General features: G+C 40.7%; 1 protein-coding gene across 1 annotated transcript in view; it reads right to left on the bottom strand.

Annotated features, from left to right (window-relative positions):
• Positions 1-19939, bottom strand: part of SUPV3L1 (Suv3 like RNA helicase) — a 133563-nt gene extending 113624 nt beyond the window's left edge. The window contains exons 1-4 of the mRNA XM_033943658.1: positions 19495-19939; positions 10425-10502; positions 8949-9056; positions 4547-4661 (exon numbers count right to left, since the gene is read on the bottom strand). Of these exons, the coding sequence (XP_033799549.1) occupies positions 4547-4661; positions 8949-9056; positions 10425-10502; positions 19495-19819 (626 nt within the window). The 5' untranslated portion in view covers positions 19820-19939. The remainder of the gene's footprint in view (positions 1-4546; positions 4662-8948; positions 9057-10424; positions 10503-19494) is intronic.
• Between the last annotated feature and the right edge of the window lie 935 nt (positions 19940-20874).

Genomic DNA, 20874 nt, shown 5'->3' with positions numbered 1-20874 from the left:
CAACAGGGCAAGAAGGCACAGACTGTAGAAATAGCGGTTTTACAATTCCGGTATGATGTAATGAGTTAGTAAAACGCACACCATTCAATCTTCTGATTCAATCCATATGGCCAGATCGTGTTTTGAAAATAGATCCAGCGTTGCTCGCATTGGTATAATTTCTTTCTAAAATTGCCCCTTCTTTCAGTAAACGGAATATGTTCAAGAACAATATATTTGAACTCTGAAAAAAAATATGTTTTTCTGCGACACAATGATGTGTCAGTAAATCCACTTCTTTTTTTATTGGATATATTAGATCGACATTCAAATATTCTAGTTTTATAACTTCTTGACGTCTGTCCTATATAAGTAAGTCCACATGGATAAATCATCCCATAGATCACCCCTTTTGTGTCACAAGTTGTGAAAGACTGAAAAAAAATTGTAGACCCTTCAAGCATATTCTCACAGGCAGCACATTTTCCACATTTAAAATGACCCAACTCCCTATCCCTAGGACTCGACCATACATCACTCTTACATAGTTTATACTGTAAATTATGATTTCTAGAAAATGACACAGTACACTCAAATGTCTTGAAAACATTTCTTCTCTTGAAGCACAGGCCAGATAGTTTTGATTTTTCTCCCTAATCTCTGTGCTACAGAATAAAATCTCAATATACATGGGAAAGATCCTTCATGAGCTTGTTTCTCATAATAATCTAATAGTTGTTGTCTAGGGCTGTATTTTGCTCTACGATAAGCTTTCTTTATTACATGTTTAGGGTAACCCCGTTCATAATAACTTTCTTAAGAGCTTCCGCTTGATGGTCAAAACTCCATGAAGAAGAACAAATACATCTAAAACAAAAAAATTGGGATGTGGGAAGATTAATTTTAAGAGTGCTCGGGTGCATGCTAGTATATTACAGAAGACTATTGCAATAAGATGGTTTTAAGTGCACAGTTTTTTTTTAGTTTAGATTTTTTAGTTAGATTTTTTATTTTTATTTTTAGATTTAGTTAGATTGTGAGCCTTCGGGACAGTAAGGGAATTTTTTAAGTACCTTCTTACTTCTCATTTATAATCTTAATGTATATTTTCTTCAAACCGCTTAGAACCTAACGGATGTAGCGGTATATAAGAAATAAATTACATTACATTACATTACAGTCATCGCAAAAGACTGCCTATTTTGAGTGATCTTCATGTCAAAAACACCATCTCAATAGCATGACATTTTATCTAAACTAAACTAAACCTTAAGTTTATATACTGCATCATCTCCACGGATGTGGAGCTCAGCACGGTTTACAAGAACTTAAAATATAGGAAGAGAAGGAAAAAAAAGGTTTACATGAACTTATATATAGAAAAGAAGAGTAAGGGGGGATAGAATTACATTTTAGTGAAAATAAGGGTTTTCAGTTGCTTGCGGAATAATTGGAGGGAACCCAGGTTCCGCAGCGGGGTAGTAAGGTCATTCCAAAGACCTGTGATTCTGAAGAGATGGGATTTTCCCAGTTTGCCTGCATAGCGAATACCATGTAGAGAGGGGAAGGATAGTTTATATCTTTGGGCGGGCCTGGTAGAGTCAGGACTCGAGGAGTTATAAGATAGTGGGATTAAGGGAGGAAGGATGCCGTGAATGATCTTAAAAGTCAGGCATCAACAGAACATTCTAGAGCTTTTCGGTCCTTGCACAAAACACAGTTTTTGATAGAAAAATTAAGAAGTTTGAAAAACATTTTTTATTATAGTTACTTCATATTGGCTTTGATGTTGGCAGATGAAATCTGCCGTGTGATTAATTGAATGTAAGGATGACACTGATTAAAAAATGTAAAAAACTCCATAAGTTCTTCATAGGATTTCTACAAGAAAAAAAATATCATCTATGATACATTTTAATACTTACATAATGTAAATGCGTGTGAGTCGAGTCTCTTTCATTTGAAAGGAAACTCTGCAATAAGATGCATAGGATGAAGTTAAGAGGTGATAGGCTCTGGAGTAATCTAAGGAAATATTTTTTTTACAGAAATGGTGCATGGAACAGTCTTCCAGAAGAGGTGGTGGAGACAGAGACTGTGTTTGAATTCAAGAGGGCCTGGGATAGGCACGTGGGATCTCTCAGATAGAGAAAGAGATAATGGTTACTGCGGATTGGCAGACTAGATGGGCCATTTGGCCTTTATCTGCCTTATGTTTCTAGTAGAACAAACAAAAAAGTAGTAGTTCACCAGGGTGGTATTCACAGGGGCAGTAGAACACCTTTTTAGTGGAGGTGCCAAACTAATTTTAAGCCCCACTTGCAGATGCTGTGTTAGATCAAATATTTGCCAGAAAGTAAAACCGAGTAGATGTCAAACTGAAAAAGAGTCGAAAGTGACATAGTATTGGGGGAGGCGGCCTGCCCGGGTACTTCCTTGGTGAGGGAACCGCTCCTCTTCTCCGTCCTCCTGCTCTTTCCCACTCCTCCCCCCCCCCGTACCTCTAGCTCCTCGCTGGCACGAGCAGCAGCTCCAAACTGCTGCTTGGGTCTTAGCACTTCCCTTGGACATTACTTCCAGACCCTGTGACCAAGAAGTGATATCTGAAGGAGAGCCGGTGCGGGCAGCCAAGTTGGAGATGCTGCGACAGGGGGAAGTGGGGAAGAAGGGGGGGCAGAGAAGGTGGGGCAGAAAAGGTGAGGGAATGCCACCGACCTGGGTGCCTCCCACCCTTGCTACACCAGTGAGAGTCGATGTTCCACGCTTGAGAACAGGCTGAAAAGAAAAGAGAGCCCAAAAACCCAAAGTTGGGAAAAAATAAAAAATTTTTAATAAACCAAAAAATGATAGAAAATAAATTATTATGACAAAATTGAAGTGAAAAAAAGGATCATGAAAGCATAAAAAAAGCTAAAGTTTGATGCACTTTGAGAAAACTCTCAAACAGAACTTCTCAGCTCAATGGAAAACTAAGAACTTCAGGTCCCATGAGTTGACGTCGAGCAGGATGTCATCAGCATGTGTACGATACGGATGGTCCTAAAAGATTTAAAAAGCGACAGTACACTTTTTGACTGTCCTTGCTGAGTTCTGTGGATGACATCACCCAGATCTGAGAATATGATGCCTTCTTGTCCTTTATTCTGCTCTTCAAAATAATTGCCAGCAATACCATAGCTATTACGTGGCAGGTTCATGACTACAGCAACAGGAAGCCATCCTAAGGCTAGTTTTCCACTTTAAAAAGCACTTAAAATATTACATTACATTAGTGATTTCTATTCCGCCATTACCTTGCGGTTCAAGGCGGATTACATCCAAACTAAAACAAGAATTACATTTCAACTTTGAAGTAATAGAATAAACAATGAGATAAAATTTTAAGGGAGAATTATGGGTTTTAGAGAGTACTAAGGGTTTATAGAGTGTTGGATGTTGGGTTAGGATTGTTGTGCTGGATAGGTTTAACGTGTTTTTTGAAGAGTATGGTTTTAATTTCTTTCTTGAAGGTTTTGTAATCTGTGGATGAAGATAACAGAGTGGTGAGTTGTTTGTCCAACTTAGCTGCTTTGGAGGCTATTAGGTTGTCATAAAGTTTTTTTCGTTTGACATTTTTGGATGGTGGGTAATAGAATAGTGAATGTGTTCTTCTGTGTCTGATTGAGGAGGATTGATTTAGTTTGTTATTCCAGTAAGTTGGGCTTTCTCCATTGATAGCCTTGTAAAGTAAGCAGTAGAATTTGAAGTTCACTCTCGCTTCTATTGGAAGCCAATGCGAGTCATGGTATGCCTCTGTGATATGGTCATATTTTTTTAGTGAATAGACAAGTCTCAGGGCTGTATTCTGCACCGTCTGCAATTGCTTCATCATTGTCATGGGATATGGTAGGTATAGTATGTTGCAGTAGTCCAGCATCCCAAGGATTAAAGATTGTACCAATAGTAGGAATTGCTTCTTTTCGAAGAATGATCGGATTTTTCTCAGATTTCTCATGGTCATGAATGATATCTTTATTATTTTGTTAATTTGGGGTTACATGTTACAGACAAACTGCTTTTAATGCTGAGAGATTAGGGTTCTTCAGCTTGGAAAAGAGATGGCTGAGGGGAGGAGATATGACTGAAGTCTACAAAATCCTGAGTGGTGTAGAACGGGTACAAGTGGATCGATTTATTACGCCATCAAAAATTACAAAGACTAGGGGACACTCAAAGTTACTGGGAAATACTTTAAAAACCAATAGGGGGAAATATTTTTTCACTCAGAGAATAGTTAAGTTCTGGAACATGTTGCCAAGGATTGTGGTAAGAGTGGTTAACATAGTTGGTTTTAAGAAAGGTTTGGATAGTTTCCTGGAGAAAAAGTCCATAGTCTTATTAAGACATGGGGGAAGCCATTGCTTGCTCTGGATCGGTAGCATGGAATGTTGCTACTATTTGGGGTTTTTCTAGGTACTGGTGACCTGGATTGGCCACCGTGAAGGCGGGCTACTGGGCTTGATGGACCATTGGTCCAACCCAGTAAGGCTATTCTTATGTTCTTAATGCTGTTACTTTATGAGCTTACCAGTTGGGTGGTAATCTTAAATCACTTATTTTTCGTAGATCATCCATACAGTCCAGCATAGGGAAGATCTGCTTGGCATGCCTCATGAAGAATGGAAAGAGATCATCAACATGACCTAGAAGAGAAATTTTATTATTGATAAAAGCAAATACATTTAATAAAATTTAAATAAAATAGGGATATTAAAAAGTCCTGTTAAAATGCAGTGCGATTCATTACGTCCAAGATATATATAGCCTAATAGGGACAGGAACCTGCATATAATGTGTACTGCACTGCGTTCGTCTAGTAGTGCTATAAAAATTATTATTAGTAGTAATAGTAGCAAAATATGGATGTGATTAAATTCATCTAGAGCAGTAATTCTTAATCTTTTTTGAGTGTCAGACCCTTTTAAGAACTTGATGAAAGCTATGGACCCCCTTCCCCAGAAATATTTAGATAAATATAACTTTGTTTACAATGAATATAATGTACTTTACTTATCGAGATTTGATTGTCTCATACATCTATCACATACACAAAAGTATTATTAAACTTTTAAATAGTCTATTTTAAAGCAAAAACCTAATGGCCACTCATTATAATTATGAAATACAATCCTCTTGTGCAAATTAAAACAAATCTACCATGTTACTACTACGTTTTCTACTACTATTACTACATCTACTCTCTCGATATCTATTTTATTTCCATGAGAAGGTTGCCTTGAATAATATGAAACTGTGGAGTAATCCTTCGACAAGGTGACACGCACATCATCTTTGACATCCAATCTATTTTGACTTTTCATTTTGATAGAAACAAGTGCTGAAAACCCCGATTCACAAATAACGGTGAGAGACTTAACGCGCAAGAAAAATCACATGAGAAAGTTCACATGAGAAAAACCCAAAAAACCAGGCTATATAGTGAATAGAAATGTTATCTGAGCCTCACGGACCCCCTAAAACTTATCCATGGACCCCAGGTTAAGAACCCCTGATCTAGATCAGTGTCTTTGGCCAACTCTTATACTGTATGCAAAATTTGCATATAGTGTATGATTTTGATCGGATATACCACTCGGGCAAGTTTATTTAGTTTATCAACTCTTATACTGGTCAAAGGAAAGCCTATCCACAGTCCATGATACCATCCAGATTTCCTACAGGAATGCAAGGGAAAAGAGGAAATCAATGAAACTATAACAGATGCCAGGAGAAAATGAAAAGCCATGGCACTCACTCCCTGACTGGCTTTTCTATAAAGGGGTAATTCTGCATAGAACTGCTTCTTTCTTATATGAATTCTATTATACCAAGGTGCTAAGTATACAATAATCCCCGGAATACCTTAATTTCCTTCTTCTTAGAAAAAGGGAGGGAAAAAACCCAACCTCTCAAATAACATAAGAACAAAATGTTAATTAATTTAATTTATTTCTACACTGACCATTGAATGTGGTTCTTGCTCGGACTGCGATGTAAAGTAGGAAGAGCACAAAATAGAAAAGCAAACTGAGAAGTCACTGGTTCTTAAAATTTACAGTGATCTTTAAAAAGAAAGATTTTAGCTTAGCAGTCTATTATTTATTTATTGGGATTTATTAACCACCTTTATGAAGAGATTCACCCAAGGTAGTGAAAAAGTTGGTCACTACAGTCTCTGTGCCTGATTGATAAACTTTCCACCATAGTTGTAATGTGAGCTACTGTAAAGGTGGGTTATTTTACCAGAAGTCTGGTTAACAGTAGCCTGCACTGATAACTCCCCTCATGTACATAAGAAGTTGCCTCCGCTGGGTGAGACCAGAGGTCCATCGCACCCAGCAGTCCGCTCCCGCGGCGGCCCAACAGGTCCATGACCTGTAAGGTGATCCTTGTCTAAACCCTTTAATCCCTCTTGTCCTTCTATCTATACCCTTACATAACCTATCTCTACCTTTATCTATATCCCTCAATCCCCGTATCCTTCAGGAACTTTTCCAATCCCTCTTTGAATCCCCTTAATGTACTCTGTCCTATCACATCCTCTGGAAGCGCATTCCAGGTGTCCACTACCCTCTGAGTGAAAAAGAATTTCCTAGCATTGGTTCTAAATCTGTCCCCTTTCAATTTCTCTGAGTGCCCCCTTGTTCTTGTGGTTCCCAATAGGCTGAAGAATCTGTCCCTTTCTACCTTCTCTATGTCTTTCATGATCTTGAAGGTCTCCATCATGTCTCCTCTGAGTCTCCGCTTTTCCAGGGAGAAGAGCCCCAGCCTTTCCAACCTGTCTGCGTATGAAAGGTTTTCCATACCTTTTATTATTTTCGTCGCTCTTCTCTGAACCCTCTCAAGTATCGCCATGTCCTTCTTGAGGTACGGTGACCAATATTGGACACAGTACTCCAGATGCGGGTGCACCATCGCGCGATACAGCGGCATGATGACTTCCTTCGTCCTTGTTGTAATACCCTTCTTAATAATACCCAACATTCGGTTTGCTTTCTTTGAGGCTGCTGCACATTGTGCCGTTGATTTCATTGTTGTATCCACCAGCACACCCAAGTCTTTTTCAAGGTTACTTTCCCCTAGCACTGATCCCCCCATTTTGTAGCTGAAAAATTCACCCAAGATGGTGTATACCAGGTATAACCTGGACATAGTAGGCAATAAACCATTATAACAGTAAAATATCCAAACAGCAGCACGCATTATAGCACAACATGCTCCTTACAATGTCACAATACACACTGAAGCACCCTGACAGACATCAAAGGGGTGGAATATGTATCAGATGAGATAAAGTAACAAGAGTTTAGATAGATGATAAGGGTGTCTAAAGGCAGAAAAGGTGCATGTAACTTAGGGCTCCTTTTACGAAGGCGCGTTAGCGATTTAACGCGCGTAATAGCACGCGCTAAACTGCCGGCTGCGCTAGCCGCTACCGCCTCTTCTTGAGCAGGCGGTAGTTTTCCGGCTAGCTCGGGGGTTAACGCGTGATTAAAAGCCACTAACGCGGCTTCGTAAAAGGAGCCCTAAATCTCTGCTAGAGCACATCTGGTAAACAAAACCTTCTGTGGCACGTGCAGCTGATTTTAGTTCATGTATGTGAGACTAATTAGTTGCCTCTTTCATTAAGGGGGAGCATTTAAGGCAAGGAAAAAGTTGGGCTTTTATCACACCTTAACTTCCCACAGGAGTGGCTAACTGAAGGCATCAAACCACTTCTTAAGGGGCTGGCCAAACTGCCAGTGCCCATCTCCCATAACAACTTCCTCCTCAATTCCTCTCCCTCCCTCCCCCTTTCCTCAAGGCCTACGTTTAATAGCCTCCAGTGTCTAGCTGGGTTGGGCCGAGAGAGATTCCAGTTACTCCTGCCCCTTGCCAGAGCTGGATTGAAAATGGCACCAGCAACTCCTAGCGATGGTTTCACAATACTAATACTAGGGTTCAAACTACTGTATAAAAGGGACAGAGGCAACTGTTAGTTTGTGCACTTTTCATATTCCTTGCTTTTCTTATTATGAATTTGTAAGGGAAAACCCCCCCTGAAATTAGTAACTATGTATTAAAATGTACAGAAAGGATTTCCTAATTTAATTTTGTCATGCCAAAACACAGCAGGGATAAGCAATACATGATTATATTAATAAACAATGTAAAATAATAAATCAGGTAAGGATTGCATCAGTTTCTGTTCTCTTATGAATTCATTCCTGCCCGACTCCTTTAGACACCATCAGTTACTTAAAGTAGGAACTGGGGGGTGGGGCAGTGGCATCGAGAGGGGCAAATGGATTGGAGAGGCATCAATAACAGCCAGAAACACTGCTCTATGGTCTTGTGGTCTGATGCTCCCAGATTGGAAAATACTGATATTTTTCTAGGTTTTCTTCCTGAAAAACCCCCACAGCTTGTGATGTTTGCCACAAGCTATGCTATTCAATTTACATAATAAAGAGATGCTGTGCATGCATTTGTATCTCATTACTCTGTACCCTATAGTACCTAGAATCAACATGCATTACAGTAATACAATGCACATTATTAATCCCTTCATTGCGCCAGGTACAACAGTTCGATTGTGAGCCTGCTGGGACAGATGGGGAAAATATTTAAGAATACCCGATTACTATTCAGTGTATTGCAAACTGCTCTAGGTGAATCTCTTCATGAAAAATGTGGTTATTGTTATTATTGCCCTTTAACCACCCAACCAAAGATTTGGACGTATGCTTCAAGAAAACTACTGCACAGTCTAGCTGAACATCTGTGAAAAGTGTGAAGGAAGAACAGGGCACAAACTTATTTTTTTTCAGTTTCTTAAAAAGATAGATTTTCTGACATGAAAAACTATTAGGCAAAGAGAAGAGAGGGTGAAAAGGATAAACAGCAGCAAATCATGAAATGTTTTGAATTTTATAAAAACATATACTTGCCTGCTGCACAGCATATATCGCTTAGAATAACGTGGAGATCCACACTGAGAGAATCTGACTCCATCACATATTTTCTGAAGCTGACAAAAGCTTGATGGAAAAGACGAGCTGTGGAAAAGTAACTATATGGAGTTTTGGGGTTTTTTTTTTTTTACAGCAGCCTACATGCAGAGACACATTTTAACAAGGCTACAGAAACCTGCTTTCAAAGTGCATATCAAGCAACTTAACACTGGGACTCACATTTAGCTGGATGCATTAAAGCCATGCTATGAATTACACCAGGGATCTCAAAGTCCCTCCTTGAGGGCCGCAATCCAGAGAGGTTTTCAGGATTTCACCAATGACTATGCATTGAAAGCAGTGCATGCACATAGATCTCATGCATATTCATTGGGGAAAACCTGAAAACACGACTGGATTCTGGCCCTCGAGAAGGGACTTTGAGACGTATGAATTACACTAACCACGCAATACATTCATTTTGTATGTTATAAATTGCCGAACAGAGATAACCTACAAAATCTAATTTAGACACTCTCCAGTAACAACAAAATGCCTCCCCTCACTAAGCTGGAAAAATTAAGTCCTATATAATTTTCTTTCATGTAGCTACTGTTTTACTCGAGGCATTTCAGAATGAGTAGTAACTCTCGTGCTGTGCCTCCTCCTTCAATTTCTGAAACCAAAAAAGGAGGGGACCCTTAGTGAAGAGCTTAACAATCCCAGGTGTCAAGCTGCCATGAAACCCACAACCAGGGTTTTCATTCCCTGAACTGTCTACTACTGCCGCTAAAGAAAGAAGACCTCTATGCACACTTGCACTCACAGCTCTCATTCAGATTAAACCATGGTGCAGGAACTGCCGGATCAAGTCTTGTGAGTCTTGAGACTATGAGACTTATGTCAGAGTACGTGCACTGCACATCTTAAACTTAGCGACAACCATGGGTGAAAGTGCAAATGGAGCACACATTTCTTTGATGGCAGCAATAGACAGCAAATGGAAAGGTACATTAAGCTTGTGCCTGGCTGAGGGGATGCCTAGAATGTGTGATGGCAAGAGGGGTGACCAACTTGTGTAAGAGGCTGGGACTCCTGTGTATAAGGGCATGTAACAAGGAAACGGGAGACTGGTAGTGACCTGAGCCATGATAATATGTAAAGCAAACAGCCATGCATTTCAGGTACAGCTATCAGGGATCATTAGCAGTCTGCTGACAGCAGGGAGATGGAATGTAGAGGATGGACAGAGATCATTGGCTTCTGCTGGCATGATTTACTAAGCTTTCTTTTCCCAGGGATCCAAAATGAGAAGCAGATTTAGCAGATCAGGCCTCAAAGGAGCTGTGGTAGAACTGGAGTGGGAAAGTGGGGAGGGTCGCAGTGGTGGATTTCTCAGCTTTTAGGCTGGCTTCTAAAGAAAAACTAAACACCTGCCTTAGTGCCATGAAAAAAGTTCCTCCATCCCCTTACCATCTAGTCCATTTTCTGCTGCAAGTCGCTGAATTTCTTTTCTTTTGTAGAATTTATTTAAAAGTTTCAGGACATCACCTATAAAAATAAACAGAGTTCATATATATTGGAGTGAAAGATTAGGTTCTTACCTGGATAATCTTGTTTTTGTTAATATACACAGGAGTCCATATATTAGGTGCTCAATCCATGCTTGCAGAAGGGTGTCAAGCACATTTTTCAGCTCCTCCTCCTTCACCAGTGGAGTATAGCTCACTCTTCAGTTAGTACCAAAGCAACTGAGCTCTACTGTAACAGAAGAAAAGAGGAACATCCCTGGCAATAGCATACAGTTCTGTAACTCATGAAAAACAATTATTAGCGTGAATTTGCAACATATGTAATGTAATGTAATTTATTTCTTATATACCGCTACATCCGTTAGGTTCTAAGCGGTTTACAGAAAATATACATTAAGATTAGAAATAAGAAAGGTACTTGAAAAATTCCCTTACTGTCCCAAAGGCTCACAATCTAACTAAAGTACCTGGAGGGTAATAGAGAAGTGAAAAGTAGAGTTAGAGGAAAAATAAAAATAAAATAAACATTTTAACAAGACAGCATTGATCTAAATACTTTGGAAGGTAGAAGAGAGGAGAGAAAGGAATAGAAGCATGATGAAGTGATGAAGTGGAGCAAGTAAGTGTAGGAGGAGCGATTGACGTTTCCAGAAAGGGCTTCTTCAGGGAAGAGACTTGGCCGACAGTCCCAGGATGCCTATGTCTCCTCCCCTGAGATGTTCTCCCATCCATGCATTCCCTCCCAGACACACTGCCTGTGCCCCAGCCGCTCCAAGGAGGCTGCCCCAGATGAGGCCCACGGTGAATGCAGGATTCTCTCCTCTGCGGGAAAGCCATATGTGTACCATGGACCAACCTGCTGTATGACTCTAGCACTAACACATAAAGAACACCAAAGCTCAATAACTCATTACTTTATTAGTATGGGAATCATACATATTCACTCAACTGACAGAAGTACTCCAGTTTCAGACCATAGAGTTGTCAGAGGCAGACAGCAGGTGAACTGAAGAAAGAACAGGACAGGCTGTACGAACTCCTGTGTATATTAACAGAAACAAGATTATTCAGATGAGAACCTAATCTTTCATTTTGTTATATATACACTAGAGTCAGTACATTAGATGACATTACCAAAGTAGTGCCAGATGAGCCTGCCTGCAAGACTGAGGATCTAAAAGTGGTGTTCTCTCGAGTCACCACATCCACTCTGTAGAACTTTGTAAAAGTATGGCAAGTAGACCAAGTAGCTGCTTTACAGATCTTTTCTGACGGAACTGCCTTGGACTCTGCCTATGAAGATGCCACATTTCTGGTCGAATGAGCTTTGAAAGAAAATAAGCAAATGTTTGCCACAGCCAATGTATGCCGACAAAATTGCTATGCAAAAACATCTGGCAATAGAAGTTTTGGAAGCTGGTCTGCCTAGTCTGGAATGACTAGTTAGTACAAAAAGATGGTCGGAAAGATGAGACTCATTATCCTTTCCACCTTGAACCACAAGGTAATGGTGGTATAGAAATCTCGAATGTAATGTAATGTAGTGGGAGTAGAATTTTATATTTTATCTACCTTTCCAATACCAGAATCAACTTTTTAAAATACACAGCAAATCATATTACAAAACAAACAACCAAAATCCCCCCAAACCACTAGCACCATTACAGATAAGAAACCATAAAACCCAACACACAGGATATAAAATTATTAAAGCTAAAAACTGTATATCAACACTGCAGTAAAACTACAATCCTAGGTCACAAACAACCCAAATACTATTACTACTTATTTCTATAGCGCTGTCAGATGTACGCAGCACTGTACATTAAATATACTCAAAAAATTAAACATGAATAGAATGCAGAATATTTTAGAACTTAATCTCACTAAAAAAAGAACCAAAACTTCATAAATTAACTACAATACAGCTTAAAAAATAAAATCCTCTCTTCCTTTGGAAAATTATTTTACAGTGTGGCACTGAACAGAGAAATCACCCCCTCTTTATTGTTATCAGTACAGTAATTTTGTTTCATGGAGGCTCTGTCTGGAGCAGAGTCTCCTGTGAATATCCAAGTTTATTTACAATTTTCTGCCCTCCTAACACATATTTAAAATACACAATACACAAAATAATCCACACATAATACAAAACAAAAATAAAAAAACCAAAACATTAATGATAGTCTTCTGTCCCCACAGCGCTACCTGTTATACCTGAGAGTATGCATCAGAGAAAAGATAAGTTTAAGGAAAACTTAAAGACCTTTCTACTGAAGTTATTGTTTTAAGTGCCAATGGTATTGAATTCCAATATTTTGGACCGTTTACAGCAAAAATTGCATTTCTTACATATTCATGTACAATATCCTTGTACGATGGAATTATAAGCAATTTCTTATTTAAAGATCTCAAATTCCTACCCGCTACATATGGATTCAACAAACGTGCTAGATATAATGGCTCATCTGCTCTCAATACCTTGAATGTGATAAGAAGTAATTTATATACAATTCAGTATTTTACAGGGAGCCAATGAGCATTTTTCATGAATTAAATTTATGAAGATTGTGGATCACTCTAATAGGTGTATTCTGTACTATCTGTAATCTTTGGATGTCCTTCTGGCATAATCCAGCATAAAGAGTTGCAATAATCAATTTGTTGAATAACAAGAGAGTGGACTAACATGTTCAAAGCCTCTGGAAATAACAAAGGATGATACAGAATGCAATGTTGCAAAATGATTCAAGCAATTTTCATTGTAGACCTTTTATAAAGATCTGACTTTTTAAAGTTAGCGTTTGAAATGTGAAAAAGCTGGCAAGCTCTCTATGAGCTCCTTTTACTAAGCTGCAATAGCATTTTTATCGCATGCAGGATTTTAGCACGCGCTAAACCCGCGCTACATGGCTAGAACTAACGCCAGCTCAATGCTGGCGTTAAGGTCTAGCGCGTGCTAAAATCGCTATCGCAGCTTAGTAAAAGCCCTATGTTTAGGTTGGTTAATTTGATATTTAAGCTGAAGAACCTTTTTAAGTTTGTTTTATTGCTTTTCAGGGTTCCCTCTAAAGCAAGGGTCTCAAAGTCCCTCCTGGAGGGCCACAATCCAGTCGGGTTTTCAGGATTTCCCCAATGAATATGCATGAGATCTATGTGCATGCACTGCTTTCAATGCATATTCATTGGGGAAATCCTGAAAATCCGACTGGATTGCGGCCCTCAAGGAGGGACTTTGAGATCCCTGCTCTAAAGGACTGATGGCTTCTATGCAAAATGTCAGTCAATGTGCAAAAATTTCCACTGATCATATTTGTAAGCAATATTGCAGAAACTCTTGTTCAAATATCATCATAATGCACTGCAAAACTCAGTAAAATATTACATATTTATTACCTTAATAGTAACATATTAATTGTTTTATGCTTTACTTAACAAATTAAAAACACAAAAAAGAAAGGCATTTCAGACTTGTGATGAAAATTGAGAACTGAACATATATAATACCTCCTCCCTCCACAAAAAAAACCCCAACCCCCAAAACCCTCACATCAGAGCTCTTTAAAACACAATTAGTTTAGAGGAAACATTGTTAGATTAATGATGATAGTGTTGCCAGCAATCTATGATAGATATTATACTGCCATCCTATGGAGGGATCAAAGAACCAATTTAGAATGCCAATTTAAGGGTTCCTTTTACAAAGCTGTGGTAGCAATGCCTATAATGCACCGAAGCCTATAAGAATTGAATGGGCTTCGGTGTATTAACCCCCCCCCCTTTTACAAAACTGTAAAAACGTTTCTTATTGCCAGCCGGTGTGCTGAATGCTCTGCGCTGCTCTGACACTCATAGAGTTCCTATGAGCATCAGGAGCAGTGCAGAGCATTCAGCGCGTCACCAGGCGCTAAAAAACACTTTCACAGTTTTGTAAAAGGAGTGGGGGGAGGGTTACTGCAGAAGCATCGCTACTGTGGCTTTGTAAAAGGGGCCCTAGGCTAAGAAAAAGCTCATCTGCTAAGATGGGGTAGCAAATGCAAATAGTTCAGGGTTAATGATCTGTGTGTGTACACTTAGAAGGCACACTGTTGCTTTTATATTATGGCTGTAGTTTCAGTTATGGTTCTTTATTGTCACACTTAGTTTCATTTATTATTCTTTTCAAACCAACAGAATGTTTAGGAAACACTCCATTCAAACCACTCCCTACCCTCTATATCAGATAGGACATAAATACAAAGAGGAACTGGAGTAAATTATATTTTCCATTAGTGAATGATCCCTTATATGTTCTTATATTTATAGACTGTTTATTTTGTACAACTGTCCATTATTTTAAGTTATCATAACTTTCAGATACATCTCTTCTTCAGTTTTATAAAATATTCCAAGCTCTCCGTGTGATTGGCTTTTTATTTCTTGATTATAGCTGGGGAAATAAGAAATTATTAATCATTGCAGGTAAGGGAGCAATAGTGGATGGGAGAAGGATCCCTTCTCTCACATGCTTCTCTCTCACTCATACATATGACCATGGAGCAGGGCCAGTTTTAGACATACTGGGACCCATGGCAGAAATTAAATGAGGGGCCCCCTCTTCTACCTGCCCTTCTTCCATTTTCCCACCCACAATTACCAATTCAAGGACATATTTTTCAATTCAGTTCAGTCTATTGAATCAATTTTTTCAATTCGATTTTCCTGCCCAATCGAGCATTTTTTTCAAATATCCTGGCAGGTTTATTTTGCAATCTTTCCACTCACTCCACCTCCCTTTGCCCTCTTCAACCCTATGCCGGCACAGTGGTGTAAACATAAAAAAACAAAAAATACTTTTTCTCTCTTTGTTAGACAGCAAGCATGAGCTAGGACTTAACACCAGCTCTGGCAGGATACACATTTCAAACCTGACATATTGTAATCACAAAACAGAAAATAAAATTATTTTTTCTACCTTCCACTGCCATATCCAACAATTGTTTCTTTCCCACCATCTACCATCTCTGTCTCCCTGCCTTGTGCCCTGGGTCAAACCTCTCTATCCCCTCCATACAGCATCTCTTCCTTCCTCTTCTCCATTATCATGTGCAACATTTCTTTCTCTCTCTCCATACACCATCTCTCCCTGCCCTCCACCCTATGTCCAACATTTCTCCCTCTTTCTTCTATTTATTTATTTATATTCCACATATATTACAATTCTATCTGGATTACAAAATATTCAGGTACTCAAGCATTTTTCTCTATCCATCCCAGCAGGCCCACACTATCTAATATACCTGGGGCAGTGTGGGATTAAGTGACTTGCCCAGGGTTACAAGCAGGGCTGTGGAGTCGGAGTCGGAGGAAATTTTGGGTACCTGGAGTCGGAGTCAGAAGTACAAAAAACTGAGGAGTCGGAACATTTATCTACCGACTCCATTTTTGAACTTGGCATACCAATCACGAGCGATTCTTTCAGCTATAGCACCAACTATATACACAGCACAAATGTTGCAAGCAGCTTCTGCGGCCTTAGAATATAAGAAGAACATAAGAACATAAGAAGTTGCCTCCGCTGAGTCAGACCAGAGATCCATCTCGCCCAGCGGTCCGCTCCCGCGGCGGCCCATCAGGCCCATTGCCTGAGCAATGGTCCTTGACTATTTTTATAATCTATCTCTACTCCTATCCCTATCCTTGATTCTTATCTGTACCCCTCAATTCCCTTGTTCTCTAGGAACCTATCCAAACCTTCTTTGAAGCCATGTAACTTGTTCTGGCCTATCACAGCTTCTGGAAGTGCGTTCCACATATCCACCACCCTTTGGGTGAAAAAGTACTTCCTAGCGTTTGTTCTAAACCTGTCTCCTTTCAATTTCTCTGAGTGCCCCCTTGTACTTGTGCTTCCCCATAATCTGAAAAATCTGTCCCTGTCCACTTTTTCTATGCCTTTCAGGATCTTGAAGGTTTCTATCATGTCTCCTCTAAGTCTCCGCTTCTCAAGGGAGAATAGCCCCAGCTTTTTTAGCCTGTCAATATATGAGAGGTTTTCCATACCCTTTATCAGTTTAGTTGCTCTTCTCTGGACTCCCTCGAGTACTGCCATGTCTTTCTTGAGGTGCGGTGACCAATACTGGACACAGTACTCCAGATGTGGGCGCACCATTGCGCGATAAAGTGGCAGGATGACTTCCTTTGTCCTGGCCGTGATGCCCTTCTTAATGATTCCAAGCATTTTGTTTGCTTTCCTTGAGGCTGTGGCGCATTGTGCCGATGCCTTCAGTGTTGTATCAACCATTACCCCCAGGTCTCTTTCAAGGTTACTTACCCCCAGCAGTGATCCCCCCATTTTGTAGCTGAACATCGGGTTCTTTTTTCCTACATGCATGACCTTACACTTCCCTATGTTAAAACTCATTTGCCACTTATTGGCCCACTCTTCCAGTGTTGTCAGATCCTTTTGGAGATTTTCGCAGTCTTCCGTTGTTTCAACCCTGCTGTATAGTTTGATTAAAAGCAAAAAGAAGGTGGTGTCGAAAATGCTCATTTCTCTCAACTTGACATTCCATTTTAACGATCTGAAAATTAACCAGTGCTGTGGAGTCGGAGTCAATTTCGGGTACCTGGAGTCGGAGTCTGAAGTACAAAAAACTGAGGAGTCGGAACATTTATCTACCGACTCCACAGCCCTGGTCATAAGTGCGGGATTTGAATTCACAACCCAAGGGTGCTAGGGCTCTGGCTCTAACCATTGCACCACATGCTCTCCATGCATATCACCCTCTCCTCCACCATATGAAGGATTTCTTCCTCTCTCCCCTTTCTACCTCTTTGTTTTATATCTCCCTTCTTATCTCATTTCTCCCCCTGAGCAGCAGCTTTCCTCCCCTCCCTCTATGCAGCAGACCCTATCGACCCTCCCAATCTGAGATCTGACATATTTCCAAGGCCTCCTAGAGCGGCAATAGCGCTCTGAATAGGCTGCTTCACAGCCTGACCTCTAGGGCTTCCCTCTGCTGCGTCACTGATTACATCATCAGTGATGCGGAAGAAGGAAGGCCACCGTGATCTAACATATCTCCTTCACTTTTCTGTTGTTCTTCTTTCCCCCACTGATGCTGAACAATAGGGAGGGAAAGAAAAAGAGATGCTACATCTCTCTCTCCCTTCAACCCCAAGACCTAACATTTCTCCTTCCCTCTCTACCCTCCTTCCTTCCCAGGTCCAATTTCTCTCTCTCTCTTCCCAATTGCCCTCTCATCCCATATATCTCCCTGCCTCCTCCAGGTCCACCATCTCTCCCTTTCTCTTCCCAACTGCCCTGTCCCCCTCCAGGTCTACTATCTCTCCTTTTCTCTTCCCAACTGTCCTTCCTTCAAGTATCTCTTTCACCTTTCCTTCATACCACCCCATGCCCAACTTCTCTCTCTTTCACTTCTCTCCCTCCAGACCACTGCCCACCATCTCTCTCTAACCTCTGTTTCTGGCCGTATAAGTTCTTCCCCTTCACCCCTCCCCCCTAAGTCTGGCACTTTTTTGTTAGTACAGAGAGCTTCCTGGCTCGTCAAGTCCTCCCCATTCTAACCATGCCAGTCTGACATCACCTTCACTATTATTCTTACTAACAAATCCTCTTCTTGCAAGATTTGCCATAGCTGCTCCTTCAGCCCAGACCCCTTTGGGTGTCTTTCAGGTCTTTTCTCTCCACTCTGTTAAGTGTTGTTAAGCCCAACCACAGTATTTTTCTTCTGTTCCCAATGATGCAACTTCCTGTTTCCACCTGGGTGGACCATAGCAGAAGGAAAGCACGCAGGTACCACTTCAGAATCACTGCCACAGCCGGCAGTCCCCTGCAACAAAAGTGGATTTATTAGGAAGAACGAAAGTGACATCAGACTAGCACGGTTAGAAGGGGAAAAACATGCTGGCCCATAGGGCCCCCTGAGCCTTGGGATCCTAGGTAGTTGCCCCTTCTTCCTCCCCACCAGCCCTGCCATTGAGTCAAGTCTCATTTATGGTCTCAAAAAATTGGATCATGTAAGCCCATATTACAAAAAAACTACACTGGCTGCTGATGGAAGCAAAGGTCATTTTCAAGTTTGCCTGCCTCTGCTTCAAAACTATAACTGGTTCATCCCCAATCTACCTGTTGCACCATTTTGAATTTCCAGGCACCATTTGCACATGTAGTGCCTATCTGTTTGCTTTTCCATCCTATCATTCCAAGAAGGCAAATGGAATAAATTTCTAACCTCCTTCAATTCAAATGCACCCTCCTGACAAACCTTCAGGAAATCAATTAAAACTTATCTCTTTGATAAATTTCTCGGACTCCTTTCCTGCCTTGCTGTAACTTTGAAATGCTTCCGGATAAATCTTGACTACTCTTGGCATGCTAATGTAATTTGAAAATCCTTTTCTGTAACATCGCTGTCTGTAAACAGTCTCTTCCTCTGTAAACCGTTCTGAACTGCTTGTGGTATTACGGTATACAAAAATAAAGTCATTATTATATTATTATTATTAAGACATCTCTGGGACTCCAGTTTCAAGCTAGTAAACAGCAGTCCTGACTTCTGGCTAGGCAATTACATCAACAGAACCAGGTTGACCTATGCGCATTTCGGATAGAAATTAAAACAGCTCTGTTCAAAAGATTTATCTCCTAATCAGATACCATTTAAAACTATTAACAACATGCTTATAACTTTGAGAAATATTGTATTCTGTAATTCATTGACTGTTCAGTGACATCTTCCCTATTTGTATTCTGTAATTCGCTGATTGTCCATCTCTCTTCACTGTAAACCGGCTAGAAGTCATAAGATGTTGGCGGTATAGAAAAAATAAACTTATTATTATTATTATTATTAGAAACACACATTGTGTCAGTGGTAATCTTCTCTCCCAGGCTCCCTCTTTACATACATTTTTGGCTCCCTTCACTCATTCATTCTCCCCACTGAATCCCCCTTGCCGATTTACATTCCTCTCACCCATCACCACTTTGTCCGAGCAGCAAAACTTACTCTTGTTCAGGACTTGCGTCAGCTCAGCCCCAATGTCCACATCTGCACCCTGCGCAGGCTTTACCTGCAGCGGCACAAACAGAGATGTGTCGGGAACTTTGAAGGGATCGTCGTTGCCTCCGGAGGACCCGCTGCCGGCTGCGGCCAGAAGTGGGGGGAGGGGGGTGGGACTTATATACTGCCTTTTTGTGGTTACACTTTCTAAGCGGTTTACATATAAACAGGTAAGACAGCGCTGGACGGCGAAGGTCGAGGGGCGGAGTGTGGTACAGCAGGACCCCGAAACCCCAGGACGGAGGAGCAATAAACACCTGTTCAAGGCCATACTAGAAGAGGCTATGGACAGCCAAGAACAGGAAAAGATAGAAAGCCCTTCAGCCCGCAAGCAGCAGCATGGCGCCGGCGCGTTTGCTTACGTCACACATAGTGCGCCTATCTTTTAAAAGGACCCCCGTCTTAAGCTCCTTATAGTTCTGCCTGCAGCTAAGACGGATATCGGACTAAAGGGCTTGTGGCACAGAAACGGATACAGACTGGTTGAAGGAGCAAAGTAAAGGACGGATCCCACGGATTCTCTTCGACCTGGACCCCGGTTAAAGGAAGAAGCACCAGTGGTCCGTCTTTTTCCCTTGCAAAGTTCTGCAGAAGTCAAATAAACCAACTCACGTGGAAGGCACAAGCTATCTACAGAGCTGGCACTCATTGCTGTTGCTGTCTGTGAATACGTGAAAGAGATCTGCATGCAATAGAAGCAATGCATCATAATCTCTGTCGTATGCATTAGATATGGATATCCTGAAAATCATAATGGTTAGGGGTATTCCAGCTTCGGCTTAAGAAACAGCACGGCTGACAAATGTTTAATGCAGAGGTGTAAGTTGGCGTGACCATTGTAGAGATGGTGAAACGGAAGACCCCCCCCCCTCCCCAAGCAATCAGCTGCAGTCAGAAGCCAAAAAACGTGGCAGAAAATACAAAGATTATTACATTAGGGATTTCTATTCCGCCATTACCTTGCAGTTCAAGGCGGATTACAAAAGAATTATCCAAGATGTATTACAACAAGAACCAAAAAAGAAATAAAAAAAATTGGTCATTTTCAAAAAGAGTAAGAAATGGGTAAGGTTATTTGTTTGGGGTAGTTGGCTTTAGTGAGAGGTGGAGTTTGAGACTTGCGGTATTATTTCTTTTTTCAGAGTTTTCTTGAAGAGTATGGTCTTTATTTCTTTTCTAAAACTCATGTAGGCGAGGGATGCCGTCAGTAGATTGGTGATTTGGTTGTCTAGTTTGGCTGCTTGAGTGGCCAGGAGGCCATCATATAGTTTTTTCCGTTTGACCTCCTTAATTGGGAGGTATGAGAATGGGGTGTGAGTAGATGTC

This window comes from Geotrypetes seraphini, chromosome 4 (assembly GCF_902459505.1).
Source record: "Geotrypetes seraphini chromosome 4, aGeoSer1.1, whole genome shotgun sequence".
In the NCBI taxonomy this organism is placed as follows: Eukaryota; Metazoa; Chordata; class Amphibia; order Gymnophiona; family Dermophiidae; genus Geotrypetes; species Geotrypetes seraphini.
This window is presented reverse-complemented; position numbering and strand designations above follow the sequence as displayed.